This window comes from Patiria miniata, unplaced genomic scaffold (assembly GCF_015706575.1).
Source record: "Patiria miniata isolate m_02_andy unplaced genomic scaffold, ASM1570657v1 HiC_scaffold_16, whole genome shotgun sequence".
Lineage (NCBI taxonomy): Eukaryota > Metazoa > Echinodermata > Asteroidea > Valvatida > Asterinidae > Patiria > Patiria miniata.
Genome location: NW_024037054.1, coordinates 17,431,514 through 17,455,313, shown reverse-complemented (window position 1 = coordinate 17,455,313; position 23,800 = coordinate 17,431,514). Strand labels below are relative to the sequence as shown.

The 23,800-nt window shown below is 41.6% G+C and overlaps 2 protein-coding genes across 2 annotated transcripts; one reads left to right on the top strand and one right to left on the bottom strand.

The window, feature by feature from the left end:
* The first annotated feature begins 975 nt into the window (after nt 1-975).
* Nucleotides 976-17,296, top strand: LOC119723168 (UV excision repair protein RAD23 homolog A-like). The gene is made up of 9 exons (XM_038193731.1): nt 976-1,180; nt 4,283-4,361; nt 6,411-6,490; nt 7,239-7,408; nt 9,116-9,311; nt 11,060-11,132; nt 12,613-12,740; nt 13,679-13,918; nt 15,593-17,296. The coding sequence occupies exons 1-9, from the start codon at nt 1,115-1,117 to the stop codon at nt 15,707-15,709; spliced, it is 1,149 nt and encodes a 382-aa protein (XP_038049659.1). The 5' UTR covers nt 976-1,114; the 3' UTR covers nt 15,710-17,296.
* Nucleotides 17,297-22,153: 4,857 nt separating this feature from the next.
* LOC119723167 (tctex1 domain-containing protein 1-like) lies at nt 22,154-23,173 on the bottom strand. Its single transcript, XM_038193730.1, has one exon. The coding sequence runs from the start codon at nt 22,987-22,989 to the stop codon at nt 22,282-22,284; it is 708 nt and encodes a 235-aa protein (XP_038049658.1). The 5' UTR covers nt 22,990-23,173; the 3' UTR covers nt 22,154-22,281.
* Between the last annotated feature and the right edge of the window lie 627 nt (nt 23,174-23,800).

The following is a 23,800-nucleotide window of genomic DNA, read 5'->3' as shown; positions in this document are numbered from 1 at the left end:
TTTTTTTACAGAATTTATTTTTGGGGGGCTAGACAAAAAAAAATTGAGGGGGGGGGGGGGGGGCTAAAGCCCCCCCTAGCCCCCCAGGTAGAACCGCGCCTGTATCATATCCCCCAATTTTTGTTATCCATTCATATTGAGCGAGGAACGTTTTCAAATTACCGTTGAACACCTATTCAGACGGAATTGCAAAAGATTCAGTTGTACGGTCTATACCCCATGGGGTCTGCCAAAATTTATAGAACTATCCGAAAATTAATTGCGAGTTCACCTTCGAACACACAAAAGGTCAACATGAACATTACTGCCTCAACTTTCTCGGTGGTCAGACTGACAAGAGGACCCAACTGATACCTGGGCACGATGCCACATCTGGAATGAAGTCGAAATGTATTAAAATGTCCCAGTTTGATGATGCACAATATCGTCCCCAGTCGTGCTGCTCTGGTGTAAAAAAAAATGTAGTAGACCCTGGGAAGGTTGAATGACTGCCATAGAGTTTACATGTTTTTTGATGGCTCTGATTGAAAAGATGATGATTAAAAGTTAATGGGCTTAATGGCGTAGCCCAGGGTATACTTTCCCGTTGGTGCGACCCAGTCAATTCACATTATCAATTGAGTTCTACCAACAATGCAATGCCTTATGATGAAAAGAACATAGTGCACGTGGTTGTTGGCGCGTGCACGATTCGTTGAGGACGAGGCTAGCTGTATGAGAACGAGGTTGAGAACCAGACTAGTTGCCAAAACGCACAAGGATGTAGTGCGCAGCGAGATTTTTTATTTTATATCAACTCTCCCACGATAAAATATCCGAAACCATTTAAATGGTCAATCTTAGCATTTTTAATGTATTAGATGTTAACATTCAGTAAAACGTAGTACTAGTCTTTCGTCATGGTTGGCGGATGAATTTGGGTTGTGTAGAACGATGACGTCACATAAATCTTGACTGACTAGTGTCCGGTTCCCTGTATTCTTTGGGTAATGTATATTGAATACGTGTGTTCAATATTACTTGGTCATTGTGTGCGAAATCGAACATCGCTGCGAAACTCGAGGGAAAATTTGGCTTTATATTTGAATGTAGCCATCAAACAGAGACAGAGAAAATGCTCATCACACTGAAAACGCTTCAGCAGAAGACTTTTAAGGTGGAAATCGAGGAGTCGTTAACGGTACAGTATTTTTACTCGCTTTGTGCAGCTTGTGCCCAATTTCCGGACATGTCCGAGTACTGGGCAGCTGGGCCATCCATGTGGAGTAACTAGCGTCATCATGTCATGAACGTTAGGCCATGGGCATGATGGGGCTACCTCCATAAGCCTGATCGCAAATAGCAAATTACACTGCTGCGCAAAGCATTATGGGCAGGATAAGGGGGCAAAGAACCAAGCATGAACGCCGTGTTCGAACGCACATGCCGTCGCCGCTGTGTTGTTAAGCCATGCGGCGTACGTCCGCCATGGCGCGTGTGTACGTACGTTAGCCCCACTAGTGTGGCCGTCGGTATGCTGCGCTGAACCTCTGGCCACACACCGTGGTACCGCGCGCTACTGAGGACGAAGTTTTCATAAAATCTGCGGTCCGTTTCTTACATTCTCAGTTTCTTACTTTCTTATGGTTGTATTCTATGATGTCTCACCTATCACTTCTGGGATGCTTAGGTCTAATGATGTTCCAGTTTCTGAGATATTCTTCAATCTTTCTGTAGCCCATATGCACTCGTGAAACGTCTGGTGATGGCAGCCATTTTGAATGTGACAAGAGATGACCTCAAGCTGTGACGTCGCGTTTATGCAAATTGCTTGTCGAGCGCGCGAGGGCGCGAGTTGCAAATGCGACGGCTGTTTCCTGTGCCGTAGATCCTGAATAGAGATCGGTGCACATGGCCCCCTGACGATAAATGCATGGTACAGGGAGCATGGAATGGGGAGCAGGGGAAAAATGTCTAAGTCCAAAGTAGGTACCGGGAAGTGGATACGCGGATATGGGGATACGGGGTGGACTTTAGCGGATGCGCACGCGTGTGGTTTTGGTTGAGCATCCAAGCGTGACTCCGTATCCGCGTATCCGGATACGAGGTGGGGTAGGTGAGTGGCGGGTATTCTGCAATTGTGCCTTGTTTGCGGCACGAAACACCAATTAAGTACAAAAACGTCCATCAAAACAAACAAAATTTCCCACAGAACCGCTGCACAGCTTGCCCCTTAACTCAACACAATACCTCATGACATACTCACGTAGGTTGCGCAGAACAAACATAGGGGGATTCTGTCGGTTTTTAGGCCAAAATGATGAAAAATATGCCCTTTCCGCACTGAGCCAACCTGACACTTGAAACGTGCACGTAGAGATTAGATGGATTGATGATTTTCGGTTCGCTCGCTCGGAGGTCGCCGCGGGGGGTACGGTACTTGCACTTGTATGCATGCTCATACTATTATTTCGCTTGTACCGTACCCCCTTGTGGCGCGCTCTGAGCGAACCGAAAATCATTGATCGATCATCTCTGCGTGCACGTTTCAAGTGTCGGGTTGGCTCAGTGCGGAAAGGGCATTTTTTCATCATTTTGGCCTAAAAACCGACAGAATCCACCTATGTTTGTTCTGCGCAACCTATGTGAGTATGTCATGAGGTATTGTGTGGAGTTTAGGGGCAAGCTGTGCAGCGGTTCTGTGGGAAATGTCTGTGTTTTGATGGACGTTTTTGTACTTAATTGGTGTTTCATGCTGCAAACAATTTTGCGGGGTTCTGTATCTATGAGGCTCCGCTCACGCCGAGCCTCTGACATAGTTCTAGGACTAGTTAGCAGTGACACTTGGTACCAAATTTATTTTCTCATTTAGACTGCGTATGCAGTTTATTTATGCTTAAAAAAAACACGGAAAGATTCCCATATCTGGCCATCACTGTCACCCTGTGCACAAACCCTATGGGACTGCTCTGAACATTTCTAAGTGTTTTCTCAGTAAAAATTCAAAATTTGTCCCTGCTAAATTTGACTTTTTAGGACATGTTATCACTTTCTGATGGCTGATAGGTCATTTAAGGGAAAATTTACTGATGGCAAGATATGGGAATCTTCCCAAAAACACTCACTTTGTTAATAACAAAGAGAAAATAATACGCAAGAGTATAACTCTCCAGTTTTCGTGTCATCTCCCGGTCCTTTTTGACATCCGTTTGTGTGTAACTCGATTGCACCATAACAATGCTCTCACGCAATGTACAGGGATCGTTCACCTGTCAGTCATGCAGAGTTGTAACGAGTCACTGATTTTTGTGACTCGAGTCAAGTCATTTTAAAGAAGTGACTCGAGTCGAGTCATTAGGTCAAGAAGGTCGAGTCAAGTCGAGTCGAGTCACAGTGTGTAGTCGAGTCGAGTCAAGTACATGTTGTATTTAGCTTGAGTCAATTCAAGTCACAAATATTCAAGCACTATATAGTAAATAAGAGAGACAGTCATTTTTTGGCTTTTTAAATTTTACATCAAGGCTACTACATGTGGCGACACCACATTTGACTCTTAATGAAAATAAAAAGGGGGTGCCAGCTGATCGTCATTCAACTAATGGGGACACTGATCAAACCACGTATGTATATGTATACATGTATGTTTACATTATTCGCGAACATTCTAACGTGACGTGAACAAAAACCGGCTCCGGCGTAAGTCATTGCAAATATTTTTCGCAAAGTTTTGCTTTTAATGGACTCGAGTCTCAAAAGCCTTCCTCGAGTCGAGTCGAGTCGAGTCATTCTGATGAGGGACTCGAGTCGAGTTGAGTCATTTGCCCACAGCGTCTCGAGTTGAGTCGAGTCATTTGCCCTTAAGGACTCGAGTCGAGTTGAGTCACCAAAAATTGTGACTCGAGTCGAGTTGAGTCACCAAAAATTGTGACTCGAGTCGGATTCGAGTCGAGTCATTGACTCGAGTCATTACAACTCTGCAGTCACGAGGTGCGCCGCATGCCCAGTAGTCTTGTTCCAACACTGGCTTTGGATTATTTTCATCTAAGTGCAGTTGGTGCCAGTGCGGGTGCGCGCTGGTAAGCGCAGCCAAACGGCATCAACGGTAGAGGGCGCTATCAGTATCAGCGAGACAAAGCCGGCCTTGGGCCAAGACTACGGGGCATGCGGCGCGCAGCATGACTGACAGGTGAACGATCCCTGTACATTGTGCGAGAGCATTGTTCAGTTGGAACATGGTGCAATTGTTTATTTCTGTTTGCATATCAGGGTTTTTATTTGGTGGTGTTTAATATGATTTGTGTAGGTGAAAGAATTAAAAGCAAAAATTGAGGCTGAAACAGGAAAGGATTTTCCGGCAGCTGGACAGAAACTCATCTATGCAGGTAAGAAATTGGTGTGCACATCCGTAGATAGTCCTGGCAGTGTTGTAGAACTTGTGTTGACTTCCAAAACATATTAGTCACTGTGGCAAAAAATTATCAATTTCGTTTATAATCCTAATTCCTGTCACGAACATTTCAACCCCAGCATATTGTATGTATTAGGCCAAATAAAATAAATAGTTCTGCTTCCGGATGCCCGACCAACCCTTTTTTTATGGCGCGACCCTAAAATTTTTATCGGCAAGTTAAGAAAAAAAATTAAAAATACTACTAATAAAACAAAATCTGATTGTCTTTTCTTCTCCAAGAAACGCCTCTCAACAGCCTTTTTACGTCAAAAACCCTTGTATTTATATGTTTGTTTAATAACATTCACTATTGTTGAGAAGAAACCTCTGTTGGTTTTACAAGTTCCCTCAAGTTCCGTGCGCAATTGCAAATTCCCTGTGCGATTTGTCTTGATGAAAAGACGTGTGTAGCAATGCTGTACTGGTTCCCGCCATGCCGCACACTTGCCAAAAACGGCATGATGGAAATGCGGCAACTAGTCTATGCCTGTGTCTGTGTGGCAGGCTAGGCCAACATTGATAGCGCTTGACACATACATGTACACAGACGCAGAGTGCACATAAAAATGCCCTGTAAACATCGATGGAGAAAGAAGATTTCTGCAAGTCAATTCACAGAACTTGATCTATGTATGCATTTTTCATAGAGCTATATTAACCCTTACCCTACTTGACCCTCCAACGCATGCCAATATGTGCCTCAAGAAAATCTCCTATGTTTTTTGCATGGCCCTCCAATATCTGCCATGTCATTTCAAGGGTAACTGGACAGGCACTCCAATACATGCCACAGAGAACAATGAGAGTCCTCTGATAACAAAGTGAGTGCCCCCAGCTGGTCAGTATCAGGCACCCTCCAGGGCCTCCAACTCCTGCCAATTGGAGCCTTCACTGTCAAGATAGTTTATCTGCCAATATACTGCAGCTGGAGGGCATTGGCATAACCAACTGACATGCAGTAAACTACCCTCAGAGAGTAAGGGTTAAATTACTATAGCGCTAACTTCGTGAACAAAGTAATGCCTGCTGGGCGCATCCATGTTTGTGCACAAACCTATGGAGACCTAGACATTTTGTACGGCTTTTGTACGGCTATTTGCATATCTGCGTTTGTATTCCATACCAGTGCGTTATCGAAGCCAATACGCCCAAAACCGAAAAGCACGATCAGCAAATGAACGTGTGATTTTGCTCTACGCAAACAGCGCAACGCGTGCGCGTATTCGCTGCTGATGCTTGTTGCCGTCACGTTTTTTTGAACCGTCAATGACGCGCTTAAGTTGTTTGCGTATGTTCTACTTGCGCGTTGCACGTAGAGTACACTTTCAAAATTCAATCCATCTAATTTCATTATGTTCTACAAACACGCACATGAATTCAAAATGTCTGTGCTCAGGACGGCTTCAAAGCATCTCCGCGCGCAGAATGACGAGTTAGCGCTCTAGTAATTTAATATAGCTCTATGGTATTTTAAGTGTTCATGAATTCATTTTGATGTTGTACCACTCGTACTTATAGCAGTCAGAAAATTAGCCTGAGATTTACTGCCGGGACTCAAGGTTTGTCGCATCACGTTCGCTTACCGTGCGAAATCCGGACATTGTTGGCCAATTTCCCATCGTGACTAGCATTGTGCAAAGTGGTGTTTACTACATGTACCTGAATTCTCCATTATTTTTAAGACTTACCGACCTACCCTATATTTGAAAAGCATGTAATCGGAGGCAGCATTATTGCTTTTTGGTCTTATTTTGATATTGCTAGGTACCTTGTGGTTAGTTCAGAATCCCAGAAATGTCACATGAAATGATGAAATTTACAAGATTTTTGCAAACCGAGATCACAGGAGTATCCACTTGGCCACCATCTCATTGCGTGTTGTTGACTGAGGGCGTATTACATTGTATATAGTAAAATTCATTTTGTGGAATATTTTTTTGGAAAAAAATACATTTTTAAATATTTTTTTTTATCATTCAAGGTAAGATCCTTAACGATGACCAGAAAATCGGTGACTACAAGATTGACGAGAAGAGTTTTGTGGTTGTCATGCTGACGAAGGTAGGAATATTTGTGTGTCAGTCTAGAACTGAGGAACAGTACAGTCCTTAAAGCTAGCTCATGTGCATGGCAGCGGCGTAGCGATGGGAATGGGATGTGGTACATTCTGCCAATCTTAGAATTTGGGGCAGTTGTTTGGTCCTCTGGTGTGTCAATTGCTCAGTCCCTGAGTATTGAGCGTGTGCAAAAACGTGCACTTCGTCTGATAGCTTATCCTCATTTGCTACCTTATGCTGACCTTTTGAATAGGTTTACTATTCAGACACTTGCTGCCATACGTAACCAATCAATTGTTTGCTTTGGTAACTCTTTATTTGAATCTGACAGACACCATTATCCCCTGCCATCAACTTGTCAGACTGTGTCTGGTCTTAACCTTAGACATTCTCATCTTCTCGATCTCCCCCGATCAAGGACCCAGAGGTATAAACAGTCACCAATTCCATTCATGGTCACACTGTTGAATGATTGTTCTTAATGTGTAGTTGTATTTTTAATGCAATATTGTAGTTACATTTTGTTTGTAAGCCAACTTTTTCTGTTTTATTTTGTCATTACTGTTTTACTCTTGTATAAATTTGTTTTTAACTTGTAAATCAGACATTGTTAGTCTTTTGACTTGCTGTTTGATATTTTTGATGTGTAATAAACCGTAATGTATGAATGAATGAATTTTGTGTGTTGTAATCCTCCCGGCATGTAGATGGTACGGAAATGATGTGGTTCTTTTTTGTCTTCTTTGTCTTAGCCAAAGGCAGCACCAAAAGCCTCGGAGCCAGCCCAGCAAGAAACCCCAGCTACCCCTGCAGCAGCTGCCTCGGAAACGCCGCCGGCCGCCCCGGTGCAAGTCACAGACGCCAAACCAGCTGAGAAACCAGCCGAAGAGAAGAAAGAAGATGCGCCAGCTACCACAACAAGGTGATTCAAAGGACTCAGATTGAGTCGGGAGGGGGGGGGGGGGGGGGGGGTGCAGAGCTCGTCCGGTCAGTACCCAAAACTGCGCTTTGGTAACAAGTCACTGAGATGTCATAATAATAATAATAATAATTACCCTGGATTGGACATTTGGGAGACATCCCCATAGACTTGTGCACAAAAGTTTTTAAACTTAAATGTGCCCTAACCCAATATTCGCTTGTCCTTTTTCCACAAATTTTGGTATGTTTACTAATTAGACTACGAGCAACAAAAATATTCTAATTGCGACAATAAAATTGTGCCTCTAAAGGGTGGCTGTGACATTAGGGAGACATGAAAATGTCTCCCTAATGACCGATGTCTCCCATCGTGCCAAGAAATTACGATAACGTGTCTCCTTAGTTGTACCTTTACACATATAATGTCTTGCTTTATACAAATGTCTCAGAGCACTTCACAATTACTCCCCTGTACTTCAGGCCATGAGGGGGAGTGTGTGGCCTAGTAGTTAGGGTTCGTGACTCATGATCAGAGGGTCCGGGGTTCGAATCCAGCTGCTGGTCATATATTGTGTCCTTGGGCAAGGCACTTCACCCCCACTTGCCCCTCTCCACCCAGGAGTATAAATGGGTACCGGCATCAGCTGGGGAGTAACCTGCGATGGACTAGCATCCCATCTAGGGGGAGTAGAAATATTCTCAGTCGTTTCATGCTACTGAAACCGGAGATAAACGCCGGCCTGATGAGCCACATTGGCTCGGGACAGACTTTACTTACTTTACATCAGGCCATGAGACCGTTTTTGTGTGTGTGTGCAGCAGCTTGGGATTAGCACAATCTGGTCTCTACCTTCTCAGGTTCTCCTTTATACTCCTGGGTGGAGAGAGGCAAATGTAGTAAAGTGTCTTGCCCAAGAACACAAGCAGCGTGTTCCCTGCCAAGCTTCGTGTTCCCTGTCAGGGTTCGAACCCACATACCGTCACACAGGTGTCAAAGACCGTAACCATTGGACCACGATGCTCCACAGTTATGTAACTCCTGTTGTGTCAGTTCTTTGTCTGGTTGGAGTTGAATCAAGTTGTTGCGTTAACCCTAACCCCCTAGGCCCTTTTTGCCAGGAACCATCCTCAATCCTCCAAAATCTTTTAAAATTTTTAATTTTTTTTCTTTCAAAAACGCCTAAATCCTTCAAAATCGTCAGTCACTCTTGCTTCTACATGTAAATGCATTCATCGTCAATCCTCCAGTATCCTTCTCATCTCAAAATTTTGCACTCATGTTCAAATGAAGGATAACCAATGCCTCAATCCTTCAAAATCATCAGACAGCCCTGCCTCAAAATGCATTTATCCTCAATCCTCCAAAATCAAACACCATTCGTCCTCAATCTTCAAGAATCCTCCAAAACAGCAATGAGGATTTTGGAGGATTGAGGTGGGTTAGGGTTAAGGATGAGTCGAGTCAAGTCACATTCTTGCTCAAGTGACAACTGAGTAACTGATATTGTAATGTCAGGTATCACAAACTGAGACTGGGTAATAAGTTTCATTATTTTTTTTAAACATTTTGGTTCAGGCATAGCAAATTCTGTAATAAACATAATGCATGTGCCTTGTAGTGCAACCAGTTTACTGAGCTTGACCATGAAGTATTAACTTCTCAGTTGTTTTCCCAAGTTAACTGTATCGATGAACTTTTTTTGACCAGTTCCTCTTCTACAACGACGAGTACCGGTTCAGCGGCAGGCTCATTGAGTACTGCCGAGTCTATGCTGGTTACCGGCTCAGAGTACGATAAGATGCTGGACGAGCTGGTGGCCATGGGGTTTGAGAGGGAGCGAGCGAAACGGGCACTGCAGGCGAGCTTCAACAACCCAGACAGGGCCGTGGAGTACCTGACGACGGTGAGTCTGGTCTTGTCTGTAACCATGGGCCTTATGCACGAGTTGGCCATTTTTGTCGAGTTCCCTGAATGTATTTGATAAATTGTTAACTGTTGAATGGGATGGCACCAGACTATTTATGCAGCCTTTTTTTACTGTCATTTTTTGTTTAAATGTGGCTTAAAACATTAGAGATTGTTCTATTACAAATTTTAATATCATTCATTGAAGCAGACTTGAATTAATGAGTAATTTACTTGCTCTCATTTCTCTTCGGAAATTCCAAAAATGAAGATTTTAACTCGCTTTCAATTCACTTTGGCCGACTCGTGCATAAGGCCCATGATCAAGGCTTCAGTAACCCCAGGTCAAAATCACGTCAACTTTATTCCATACCTGGAAACGGAATCACGAATCTGCTTCGCAATCTTTTATAAGATGGAATTTGCCTCGGGAAGATACAGATTTTATGTTGGATTCTACAACAAGTTTGGATGTGATAACCACTGCTGCACTCTGGCAGGGTCAGTGGTCAAGCAGGAGGTCGTGGGTTCGAGTCCCACCTGATTATTAAAGCGTGTGAATTTGTTTTCCTCGCAAGCCTTCGGACAACACTGAGTATACAGGGTGGATAAAAAAAAAGGAAATCGAGATATTATTATCCTATTATTGCTAATTGGAACAGAAGTAGGGCACATGTGAATCAAAGGGAGATATCCTCTTCGGTTAGGATGAATCTCCTCTTTAAAATGACACCCTGGTCATGTCATTACATTCACGATTGACTGAGCAGTGACCAATTTTATGAAAGGGTCTATTTAGAGACTTGCGCCACTTTTCATGGTGAAATCTCTTTTTTCCCCACCTGCCTTGATTGGCAACCATAGCCTTTCACTCTGTGACAAATGACACCACAAAAACCACAATTGAAAAGTTGCGCAAGTCTCTAAATAGACCCTTTAATAAAATTGGTCACTGCTCAGTCAATCGTGAATGTAATGACATGACCAGGGTGTCATTTTAAAGAGGAGATTCAACCCTAACAGAGGATATCTCCCTTTGATTTACAAGTGCCTTACTTCTGTTCCAATTAGCAATAATATCACGGTTTCGTTTTTTTTTTATCCACCCTGTACAGTGTTAATACAAAAATTACGTTGGAGAAGGGCAAAACCCAGTATCAACTTCACGTGTTCTTATTTGATTTGATTAATCCTACCTCCCTAGGCATTTTTGCTAGGATGCAACCTCAATCCTGCAAAGTCCTTCAACTGCCTCCTTGTAAAAATAACACACAGCCTCAATCCTGCCAAATCCTCTGTTATTTCTTGAATGTGGTCCTTGGAGGGGTGACCACTGCCTCAATCCTGCAAAATCCTCTGGCAATCACTGTCAATATGTTGAGGCAGAGCCAGTGACATCCTGGATCAGTGTGGAGGATTTCAAGTATTATATAGGCCTAAATGTATGCACGGCTGAGCATAAACAACAGAGGGTCCGGCCAAAGACCTTGACACAGTGCATCCTCCAAAATCGGCCACACATTTTCACCATATACATGATATAGCCTCAATCCTGCAAAATCTTCCATTTTGCAAAGAGGAATTAGAGGATTTGGGAAGGTGAGGGTTAATCTCATTTTGATTTGGTAGCCTCTTTTAAATCTTTGTACCCGCTACATCTATTTCAATTATGTTGTTTGACGACTGCTTTCTAGAAATGAAACAATATTGTCAATTTGCTTGTTTTTGTTTTCTGTTTGTATTTAGGAAATTCCCACCATGCCAAACGTTGAGCAGCAACCACAGCAGCCCCAGCAAGAATCAACTGGTGGCACAGCAGGTATTCCGTTATTTATTTGTATCCAAAATACCTCCGGAAGCTTCTTATTAACTCTTTCAGTGCCCACGAAATTTGAAAAGTTTAACCCTTAAGTGCTCAACTTCGATCAGTTTGGTTAATTGTTCAAAATTCTGTAAAAAAAAAAAATTGTTGTTGTTGCTCTCTGGTATATCCTTGGTATATTGGAAAGTCAATAGTAGTCACATACATATTGATACACCGTGAAACACTGTCCTGCACACAGGGGAATTCCGCACTTTTTGCAGAAAATACGAGTGTCAGTGCTGCGCCCTCTCGCAAGAACTCGAATGAAACAAATAAATACAGGTCTTAACTGAATGAAAATGATATTATTAGAAAGAGCGAGAGCGCCCCCATGTGATAACATGCTTACTCTACCTCGTACATGTACGAGGTTTAGCAATTTTAAGTACGAACATTACCTCGTACATGTGCGAGGTTAGTGATTTCGAACTAACAAATAAACCTCGTACATGTACGACTTTGGCACTGAAAGAGTTAATAAAAGTCAAAAAGAAAAGGAAAAAAGATTAATTCTTGTGGCCCCAGTATAAAAAGGTAAAAACTGTTAAGCAACTTCTTTGAAATGAATGCTGCCTTTTGACAATAAAGCAGGGTTTGGACTAATAATGGCAGCTCTTCTGATGTGTTGATCTCTGAATTATGTTAATATCTGAATTAATGAATTAGCTCATTCTAAAGGGCGAGGGGATAGCCTAATTGGAAGGATTTTTGACTTTTGAATAGATTGACAGGGCTTTGAATCCAACTGCTGGCCATATGTACGTTGTGTTTTCTATCATATTAACTGAATCTTTCTGAGAGGAAGGGTGGGGGGAGGGGAGGTGTATGGCCACTTCACTTGTCTCTGCCCACCCAGGAGTATTGACTTGCATCCCGTTCAGGGAGATAGGAAGTAAACCTACTTGTTTCTTTCGAGAGCGAGATAGGTAACACAAGCCTTGTGAGTCGTATTGACACAAGATAGACTTTAACCCTAACCGCCCTGAATCCTTCAAAATCCCCTTTGCCAAAGTGGAGGAATTTGGAGGATTGAGGTTACATGGCAAAAGTGTGTTACTGATTTCGTAGGATGCACTTTGTCAAGGTCTTGGGCCGGACCTTGTGTTGTTTTTGCTCAGCCATGCAAAAATATAGGCCTGGATTATGCTTGAAATCCTCCGCGTTGCTCCAGGATGTCACTGGCCAAGCCTCCACATATTGACAGCCACTGCCGTAGGATTTTGCAGGATTCAGGCAGTGGTCACCCCTCCACGGACCATATTCAAGAAATAACGGAGGAATTTGCAGGATTGAGGCTATATGCTATTTTTCCATGAGGCCAATTGGAGGATTTTGCAGGATTGAGGCTACATCCTTGCAAAAATGCCTAGGGAGGTAGGGTTAATCTAACTTACCTCATGGGTCTTTGTGTTCTTGTTATGTCCTCTGTCCGCAGAAAACCCGCTGGCGTTTCTTAAGGACTCCCCCGTGTTCATTCAGATGAGGCAGGCCGTTCAGACCGACCCTGCAATGCTCCAGACAGTCATTCAGCAACTGGGACAGGCTAATCCTGAACTCTTACAGGTAAGTTTGGAAGGCCCATGCAGCAATATTAATCTGGAGAGGATCAACAGGGAATCTCTCTCCCCCCCCCCCCCATTTCTCTTCATTTCTTTCTTGCTAAGCCTTTATTAGTTTATCAAGTGAAGTCTCACGGATATTCTCAAAAGATATTCTCAGAAATATTTTGTATCTCCTAAAATGGCCGTACGTGAAAGGCGAGTTTCAGAATGTAAAAAAGGTCGTATCTCACTTAAAATAACCCGGATGTATACACAAAGTCAATGGACGTCGAGATTCGACCTTGTTACACAGAGCATATCCGCGCAAGATACGACTTTGGTGCAGAAAGGAGTTACGACCTTGTTGCACTGACGCAACGATTTGACGAAACATTCTCCCAAAACGTCAATTCTTTCAACGTGTGGTACTGGAGAATCTCATTTGCGCACAGACAGAACTGTGAAATATTTATGATCTATCTTACAAAGTGGTTCGCCCCAGTGTCTAAAAACTTTTTCATGTGTATAATAGGCATGAATGTCTCTGGTGGCACCCCGAGCATGTCGTCATTTCATCTCCAAGATCAGAAGGCGGAGGTGGAACCCCGAAAAAGAGTTTTGCGTTTAGGAGGGGAGTCGGGTTGGCGCAGTGGTACAATCCTCGCCTTCCACCGCTGTGACCCGGGTCCGAATCCCACCTGGGCCAATGTGGATTGGGTTTTCAGTCCCTACCTGATTCTGTGGGTTTTCCTCAGAACTTTCTTCTGGGCTTTTCCTCCCACCTCTAAATCTGTAATTTCTTCTCATTGTCTCCTCTCTACAGGTTTCTTTCAGGCTTGCGAGCTGCAGTGCCTGGCGCGCTTTTGCAGAGTCCTTGGTTTCATTACCAGAAATAAATAATAACAATAATAAAATTAAAAACAAAATTGTCATCTGAAAATTTGTTTTTGACTTTTCCAGCTCATCACTCAACACCAGGAACAGTTCATCGCCATGCTCAACGAACCCCTTCCTGAAACCGCCGGACAGACTGGTGGCCAGGTGGGTTCACAACCTGCAGGCGAGACGACTCCACAGAGTGGTGGACAGACAACGGCAGGGCAGCCAGTGGGGCGACCGGTAGGGGAAGGCCCCCCTCAGGCTCCCCCCGGGGTGCATTATATTTCCCTGACCGAACAAGAGAGGCAGTCCGTCGAAATGGTACGTGTAGCTATTAAATTGTTTAAAGGGGCACTAGGTCCTGAAATCCCCAAAAAATTTCATGTTTTGGATTGTTTACTTATCCTATTTCAAACATCTGGTTGAAAGGAAACCAACCTAATGTCTAACCGTTCCCGAGAAAAGACAAAAAAAAACCCTGGTTGTTTACATTGGACATGTCGCAGTACGAATACGTTTTTCCTATCGTTCAATGTACGATATACGTGTTGTGTGTGTAAATTGTAACGTACTTATACAGCACCGTGCTCGCGAACAGCGGGACCAATCACCATTGCACAAAATGTGGTTTCTTACACGTCCGCAAAAGGCGACCACTTCACGGATGCTAGCATCCAAACAGCTCGAATTTTTGGGGTCGCAAAAGTGGACCCCGAAAGTCATTCTCGCACGTATGATACAGGAATAACACACAAACGCCCAGATTTTAAAGGATAGTTGTGTGGATGTTTATATACTACTTCTACATGTTCTTTTCGATCAACATCATTGTTCAAAGCGCCTTTTGTAGCCCAATTGGGCTGTTCCAGGACGCAGTGTCCCAATAAGTAAAAAGTACAGTACTTTTGCTGCACCGCAAGGTGGTGTATCGTCTAAGGACTTTGTGCACATGATATTTTGGTTAGGGCGACTCCAACATTTAGATTCCGTTCAAGAATTGCATTTCTACTTGGGTTCGATTCCAGCTTACCCCAGTGATACAACATTTGAAAAAGCTCCATTTCTAAAAAGTCTACATGCTAATGATATTGAAGGTCACATACAAAGGTGAAAAGTCATCTGAGGTTAAGTTGTAAATTAGGCTGAACATTTAATATTTGTCTCATTTTAAAAGTTGAAGTCTAATTGGAACCAAACTTGGGTCATAGATGCAATATGGGAACCTTCAGATGATAATGATGTCAAAGGTCACATACCAAGGTCAAAGGTAACACACCAAGGTCAAAGGTCACTCTTTAAATATAATCAGGGGTACCTTAATCTGTAAGTCCTATTATACCTTTGTCCACCTTTTTTTAGCTCTATCAACTATCGTTTTAGTAGTTGACTTCTCCTTAACTGTAACACAACAAGATTTTTGAATGCCGTTTTTTTATATTAGTTTTGTCATTTCAATTTAGTTGGCAGTCTATATTTCTCAGTAATCCTAACTGTTATATACCTTTGGAAAGCTCTTGTTCTGCAGAATCCAGATATATAAATATCTGAATTCTTGAAAAGTCTGACGACAGGCCACAATTAAGCACAACATTCGAGACAATCAGAAGTATTTGCAACTGTGTTAAAGGCAAAACACAACAAGAAAACCTTGAGGTGCTGTAAATTTCACTATTCGTTAATAAAAAAAAAATTATTCCAGCATTTATTCAATCATTGAACATTCATGTTAAAGTTTTCAAAAATTTCAGAAACGATTCCATTAACTATGCTGTCTATAATAAAAGCTACTACAGGGGATTAATTCCTCAAAAAGTCGGAATTAGATCCCGAATTGTGACTGTAAGATCACTGATTTCCTCATTTTTAACTTCTCAAATTTTTCTTTAAAAAAAGTAAACAGAAAAGCAAAAAAAAAACGCAGTAGAAAGTTAGACGCTGCTTGGAATTGCATGTTTGATTTCAGATTTATTTTTATTCCCACCCATTTCCCTTCAGCTCCAGGCGTTGGGCTTCAGCCAAGAGGAGGTGTTACAGATTTATCTAGCCTGCGAAAAGAACGAGAACCTGGCTGCCAATCTTCTCCTACAGCAAAAAAACGAGGAGCAGAATTAGCATTTGCTTTGAAATCGCTCACCCAAACTTTTGTTTGTGTAAATAATAAAACCGTAACCTGTTTTTTTTTTCTTCTTTTTTTTTCTTTTAGAAAAGAAAATGAGAAAAAAATGCACTTCTAAAATGGAAATCGAAATTCAAGCTCGAGTTGGGCTGTTGTTCCTTTTCTAATGTCTGATTAGTCTGGTCACCCACCGTTGGGAACGTTAGTGATAAAAACTTGCGTGGATTCTGGATGCCAGACGAACAATAGTCTTAGTCCGAGACTTGATGTGGATTTTATTGTCTTGATACAGCTGGTCCGGGACAAGCGAGGTCGCTGTCAGCAAGATGAATCAAATGCAGTCTTGGCAATATTGGCAGCGCTACCCGGGAAATTCCGAGCATACCTCATGCGCGCAGTATTCAAGCTACTGCCGGCACGTGAGGTATGCTCTGAATTTCATAAGTGGCGCTGCCAAGAATGGTTATGATCCATCTTGTTGATACAGACCTCCACTGCCGTGGTAATTTATCCACATTTGTCATGGGAATGGCTGCTACAAAAAAAAAGGAATAAAAATTCAAATCCAGTCGAGCAATCGTAAGAGCCCTGAAACAACTGTACACAAATCCATAATGGTTCAAGGGAAATGGCAAAATTACTTTTGCCTCTTGAGAACAGGCTTATTTCGTATCGGGTGTAACAAGTGCATCAACCATACATCTCCTGTAAGTTTCTTATTTGGCCTGTCATATTAATGAGTCACTTAAAAATATAATGACACTTGTTTATATTGCGATTTTCATTGGTTGTACATGTAGGTGCTATTCATTTCGACCGATTTAAAAAAATATGCATTTGTTAGAGACATAGTTTTCCGAGCTAACACTGTTTTTAAAAAGTTGCACAGAAATTTCCACGTAATTAGCCCTTAATCAGCGAAGAGAAAAACACTATTCGTTTCAATGCCTGCCTATGGAGTTTTTACACTTGCTCTAAATTGCAATTTAACTTCCTTGTTTTTTGTGGTTTTTAGTATTAAGCATTTTACTAAACCAGCACACAAAACTAGTTGTAAAAAAATGCTGCATGCTTGTAAAAATTCTAAATTTTTTCAGTGGCGTCACAAACAAGAACCGAAATGTAAAAATAAGTCTAAGTAATTCTACAAGTTTGAAAAAAAATTGGTGGCCCGGTGAAATAGATCAAGGGGCAAGTAAGAAATCTATTTGGTTGCAGGATCTGCAGTGTTCAGTCGTGAAAAATTTAAACTCCCAGAAAATTGAGTGTTGCCACTGTTTGCTAATTGACTGTAATCATATTACTTGCTGTAAGCGATTCATTTTTGTCTTAGCGTCCTTAATATCCTGAGATGTGACCTTATTCACATGGTGTCAAATTCGCATGGTGTCAAATTCACATGGTGTCAAATTCACATGGTGTCAAATTCACATGGTGTCAAATTCATGGAGCTATGTAGCGTGGAAATCTGCAGGCATTATAAAGTATTCCTACTTTTCCTACTTTTTGCTATTTTTTTTTAACCTAGCTCCTACTTGTCCTCTTTCTTCTTGAAATTCCTACTTTGTTGTCCCAGGGCAATTTTTTTTAAAATTTAATTTAGTGGCAATGAAGGGAAAAGTGTAACCTCATGCATATCAAAGGAAAGAAGACCTCTGTTACAACTGATAATGTAGTAACCAACGGATAATGTATCACCAACCGATAATGTCACATAAATTAACCAATACTGTATCACTAACCGATAATGTTGCACAGACTTGACTGATAGTGTACTAAAACGTACTACACTATCAGTCAATTGTTGTTACATTATCAGTCCTAACCGATAACGTAACAAAAATTGACTGATAGTGTAGAAACATTTACTACACCATCCATTTACTACACCACCATTTTTGTTACATTATCGGTCAGTGATACAATATCGGTCAATTTGTGTGACATTATCGGTCAATTTGTGTGACATTATCGGTTAGTGATACATTATCAGTTAGTTACTAAATTATCAGTTGTAACAACCTCTCCTTCGATGTGCAACCTGACGCCACTTCAGCGGTTGTGTACAAAGTCTATGGAGAGTCCAGAACACTTTCTAAGTATTTGCTAACAAAATTGGAAATATTTCTCAGTCCAAGATTCATGTCATCGTTATTTTTGCAATAACGTACCTTCATTGAGATGATATATGAAGAAGAAAAAATTGCGTCAGGTTGCAACATTCTTTCCCCAGCTATACTGAGCTTGCCCTGTCTTGTTTGATCATCTCCGTAACCCTGCAAACGCTCTAGTTAAATTTGACTACAAAAGAGTCAATCTTGCAGCCAGCTGACCCTAGCTGTAGTCAGCTGGGTGTAAGCTGGACTCTTTTCTAGTCAAATCTGACTACATGTAGTTATTTTTTTACAGTGCATAATTATTATTGGTTTGGCCCACAGGACAAAACGTTTTTGGATTATCGTAATTTGTCGCTCAGTGCCAATTTGCCAAATCACTAAGTGATTGTTTGAGGAACGAAATATTTTAGTGATGATTGTATTGACATGCAAATCTCGCCCTGGTGTCTCATAATCCTTTCCATTCAGTTTACACCTGCGTGGTCTAAGCCATTCTGTGCATATACCTGTTACCTGTTCACCCTACAAGAGTTTGTATAAAATCGGTCTCACTGTTCACTTGGGTCACCACACGGTGGGAAATCATCTCAAAATAAAATGTAATCTTGAAATTAACAGTAAATGCATTTCTTTTTTATGATTTCCTTTTTAAATGTTGGAATCTATCAAACCATCACTGTAATTACAAAGATTGAGTAGAATTGTTATCTTGCTAAAAAAAACATCTTGCTTAATTACACGGGAGCGTTTTCAAGTGATCGTAAATTTAAGATAGTATGGAGCGGAAAAAAATGTTAAGCGTTTGGCCAAAGAAGAAAAATAAGGAGACTGCAAGTTTTAAATTAAGAGGTTATTGTAATTTAAGCCCCATTTTTTTTCTGTAATTAAAACAATCGAAAATTCACCTTTAAAAATCTGGGAATGTTATTTTGTTGGCAGATTGTGCGATCCCTATTACTTTCTTGCGTACATGATTTTTTGTCTGGTTCTCTTTGTACCTTTCTTGCTGACTGACTCACTAAACTGACAGACTGTCACTTTTGAGCTGGGCAGTGCAGTCGTATATGATTACTCCATAACATCAACGAACGGACTTTATCGGGCCCATGGGGAATCCGTTGAGTAGAATTGTGTGCGTTGTGGGACTGAGACCTTATAGCGGGGCAGATAGGTTAAACATTTTTTGGGGGGAATTGTGCCTAAATTTGATGATACAACAAAGCATTTGGCACACGGGTATGTCTTAAGAAAGATATCTGGCTATAGGGCCAACGCAGATTTGCCCCTTTAGTGAAAAATACAATGGCGTACGTATAATAAAAGACTGCGCAATAGTCGTAGCCTTGTTGCCATTTTGTGATTGGTCAATTAACGACGTTGAAGTACATGTACGCAAGTACGTACGGTACCATGTACACGTACGGGCGCCGCATGTACATGTTCATCGTACAAGGCCAGATTCTGCAGGTTTTTTTGTGACACATTTCGTTCACATAGGCCTAATGATACAGAAAGGGGGAAAAGAAAAATCATTTCACAAAACCCTACTGTGTATATATCTCGATATTTAAATGAACATTGCAAGCTATCTGCAATGATTCGTTGGACATTAATTTTGTGCATAAACTTTGGGAATGGAAGAATTACTTCTCTCTTTAAAAAGAAACTTATATTATTCATCTATATTCATGCTTTCTTTGAAAAATTATTTTATGAATGTAAATTTATTAATTGTGTGTACATATTATGCGTATTAAATTGATCCCTGCTTTTTTCTTCAATCATTGTTTTAATTTAGAAAAAAAATACCTCCCTAATATCTAAAAAGCTAGGACTGATAATGCGACCGGAAGAATTACTTAAAAACACTCCAATTCCGTATTCACTTTCATGGATTTATGGGGGTGTGTCTAAACGATCTCACGATGTAATCATAGATCATTTGGAAAATTGGAAATTTATTTTCTTTACATGATGTTCATTTATGAAAACAGACCGTCACTAAAATGATTCTGAAAGTATTGGTATTGTATACTGAGTGCGGACGGATCCCAGGTGCGTAAGCAGCACTACTTGCGACCGCACTTGCATGCAGCTACTTGCACTGGAGATACGAAGACACCATCAAATGAACGTCGTTCATTGTCCAATCACAAAATGGCAACAAGGCTACGACTATTGCGCAGTTAATAAAAGTATCGTAGAGGGCGCTCATCATCCATCCGAACGATGTTTGGGGGAAAAAATAATTCGCAGCGGGCGGGATGGGAATGGGTAGCGATAATTACAATGTACACAGCAGATTGATAAAGCACAATTATTTTATTTTATTAGCTATTTTATTAATAGTAAGCAATTTACACTACATATAAACGTACTCTAAATTTACTGAGCGCTATGTATGGGTCGGTGTGTTTGTGACCAATGATAAACTCTATAGCAAATCAATGCGTAAAATAAGCGCCAAACCATGCGCAAACAAAATTGTTCCTTATAAAGGGTATCACTTGTTCTCTTATCTACGGAGCTTTTAAAGGGACATAGTTAAAAAAAAAAATTGAAAACATCTTCGTTAGAAAGAAAAAAATCTGCGTTCGAACGAAAAAAATCTGCGTTCGAACGAAAACAATCTTCGTTCGAACGAAAAAAATCTTCGTTCGAACGAAAAAAATCTGCGTTCGAACGAAAAAAATATGCGTTCGAACGAAAAAAATCTTCGTTAGAACGAAAAAATCTGCGTTCGAACGAAAAAGCTGTTTGCTGTTTGCTGTAAGCTGTTTGCCCTCCCTGTGCTGCCCCACCACTTATGTGGGTGATTTGGTCATGTTTTTTCAGGTCCAACATGCATGACATATGTGCCCAATGTAGGTCCGTGGCCCAAGTACAGGAATTTCAATAACTGGTCTTAAAGCAGTCTATGAGCTTTCAAACGGTCTTACTAGGGCTTGCTGTTAGTTGGTCATGAAGTTTGACCATTGCAATGAAGATCTAGCTAATTGTCCTTCTTTTTTTAAGAGTCCCTATCCTGTTACAATACTAGCTACAACACAACCAACCCCCCCCCCCCCACCCCATCAGTCCCACCCATTATGCTATGCTGAGGCAACACACTTATGAGACATTTTTAAAAGTAATTTGCCTTTTTGGCTTCTTTTTATAAAGTGAGGCAAGTTTTAAAAAAATAATTTAAAAAGGCTATATATATAATTATCTTTCAAAGTTTTCAGGTAAAAAATATAACTGGTCGTCATTGTGATTTTCAGAAATTTGTCTATCCACAAATCCTTTACAGTATAAATTTTCATTCCTAATCCTTGTAATAGTTCCAAACTTTAGAAGTAACTGACATGTATATATTGTTTGATCATTTCTGGCTTTCAATAAGCCTACTTTACTAGTCTAACACTTGTACATGTACATGTACTTTCTGCTTCCTCACTTTCAGATACGGGATTCACTAATTAGCTGATTCCTACTCATACTCATAGCAATCGACAAACATGTCGGGCTATTCTGATAGCCATGGCTAGCCCGACATGTTTTTTGGTGGCCCATGGATAACCAGTTAAATGTGGAGAAACTGTTGCACTTACAAGAGCATGATATGAGTCACATCATGATTGATACGTTTTACATGTTTGGTACAACAGTTTTCAGGGCAAAGAATGTTTTGACCCACAAAAATCACCCACATAAGTGGTGGGGCAGCACAGGGAGGGCAAACAGCTTACAGCAAACAGCAAACAGCTTTTTCGTTCGAACGCAGATTTTTTTCGTTCGAACGCAGATTTTTTTCGTTCGAACGAAGATTTTTTTCGTTCGAACGCAGATTTTTATCGTTCGAACGCAGATTTTTTTCGTTCGAACGCAGATTTTTTTCTTTCTAACGAAGATGTTTTCAATTTTTTTTTCATCTATGTCCCTTTAAAAGCTCCGTACTTATCGGACCTCAGGAAAATCTTAATATTTACTTCAGGTCTACCTTGCATATTGATATTCCTTCTCTCGTTCAATTGCTTCCCAAAGTGTACCAGAAAAAAAAATAGGAGGGGATGGCGTGAGTTTGAATTTGTCATTGTACTGTAGGCTCTTGGTGGCGCTACAGGCGTTTCTCTTCACTGGTGCCCACTGCAAAAAAGCGCTGGTGACAGGTTATTCATGGAGAAGGAATAGCCATGATTAATGCATGTACAATCCTTGCCCCCCCCCCCCCCTTTTCGGGGTGGAGCTGATTACATACAGATCACAAGTTCAACAGTGAATTTATACATTAATTCACAACAATGCGCAGCGGCATACTGTACGTCTAAACAAAGTAGGTAGGTGTTATGCCAAACAAGATGTAAAAGATGTATTTTCATGTAAGAAAAATGACTTAAACAGTCGCGTTGTGCGTATAATGATGTCATTGTCCAATTATTATTTTTTGCGGCTAAAGTGTTTTATAAATTCTACTCTTGATAAACAGCGTACACACTGACTACAACGAAGAGGGTTGCATTCTCATAGGCCACCGACACGAAGCCGTCTTTGGTGGCATCCCAGAGGCAGCGGCCCACGTCCTGCACCTCTTGTCCCTTCTTCTGGCCCAAGCAGGCCACGCAGACCAGCTTGTACCGGTCAAAACCGATCAGCTTGACTCGCTGTTTCACGGTGTCGCTGATGCTCCGGGCTTTGGCGGCCATTATGCTGGGGCTCTCGTACCGCACGTCGTCCATGTCCTCCAAGACGTTCTCGATGACTTCACGGACGGCCTTCTCCCGAAACGGTCGCTCGGGGTTCATCCGGTAGGTGTTGGGCTTGGGGAGAGACGCCGAGGCGCCGCGGGCAGTGATGCTGCCGCTGTCGGTGCCCCAGCCGCGTTCCTCCACGCTGAGCGTGCGGCGTGACGTGGAGATCTTGCGTGATCTGTCGGGGTCGCCTACGCTGTGCTTACGGTTGCGCATGATGAGATCGGCTCCCTCGGAGCTTCCTACAGAGATGTTTCGTGGTCTCCCCGTGCTACCGAAAGACACCTTCCGTGACCTCCCCTCCAGCTGGTGGCTAGCCCCGCCCTCCCCGTGCTGATCCACCCCCGTGTGGTGGACGAGGTCCGCCTGGTTTGGTCGCGTATACACGGACGTTTTCCGCCGTGGTTTCTGCTCTACGTGCTCGGTCATAGTCTACCGGAATTTCAATTTTATATCCAGTCCAAGTACAGTATTAGATCGCCAGATGGCTGCAGAAAAGCGGTCGAAAGCCTTGTTTGGTCAGGTTCAAGAGTGCACTTGTTCAAACTTCAAGAGATTCTCTCAACCAGAACTCGTCATCTGGTGCAACCCACGGATGTTGACAAAACAGATAAATCCTGCAAGCATATGACAGAATATTATTTTGTTGGGTGTAAATAATTATTGGCCCTTTTCGGTATTTTTAATGAACAATAAACGTCAGGAAATCGGACGAGGAAGGCGGGGATAAACGAACAAACACTTCAATTCAGATAACGGTTTAGAGAGACTACAAGTGAGACGACTAAAAAGCACACTTCTTAAATCATGGTTTTTACGTAACCTCACCCTGTATTTTGTTAAAACAAACACCAGCATTTTTAAAATCACAAGTAGGCCTATCATTGTTTTGTTCAGCAGCCAACGAAAGCCGTTGCAAGAACGGTACATGATACTCTGCATTAGCTAATTAAATCTGTAAGCCAAAGTGTTTTTTCAACAGGGCAACTCACGGTGTTGGCAATAAAATCGTATATGTAATTTTTGCTGCAGGAAAAACAAAACATTGGCAGATTAGTAGAGTGTAACGAATAAAAAAAATATTGTTTTCAATTGAAACAACAAGCCAATAGTTATGATGTGATGTTTTCAAAATCACTGCACTTCAAAACTGGACACCAGCAGGAGTTTGCAAACAATTAATGTGAATTGTTCGTCTGACAAAATATAAATCTAAACGATACTTCATGATTAAACAGAA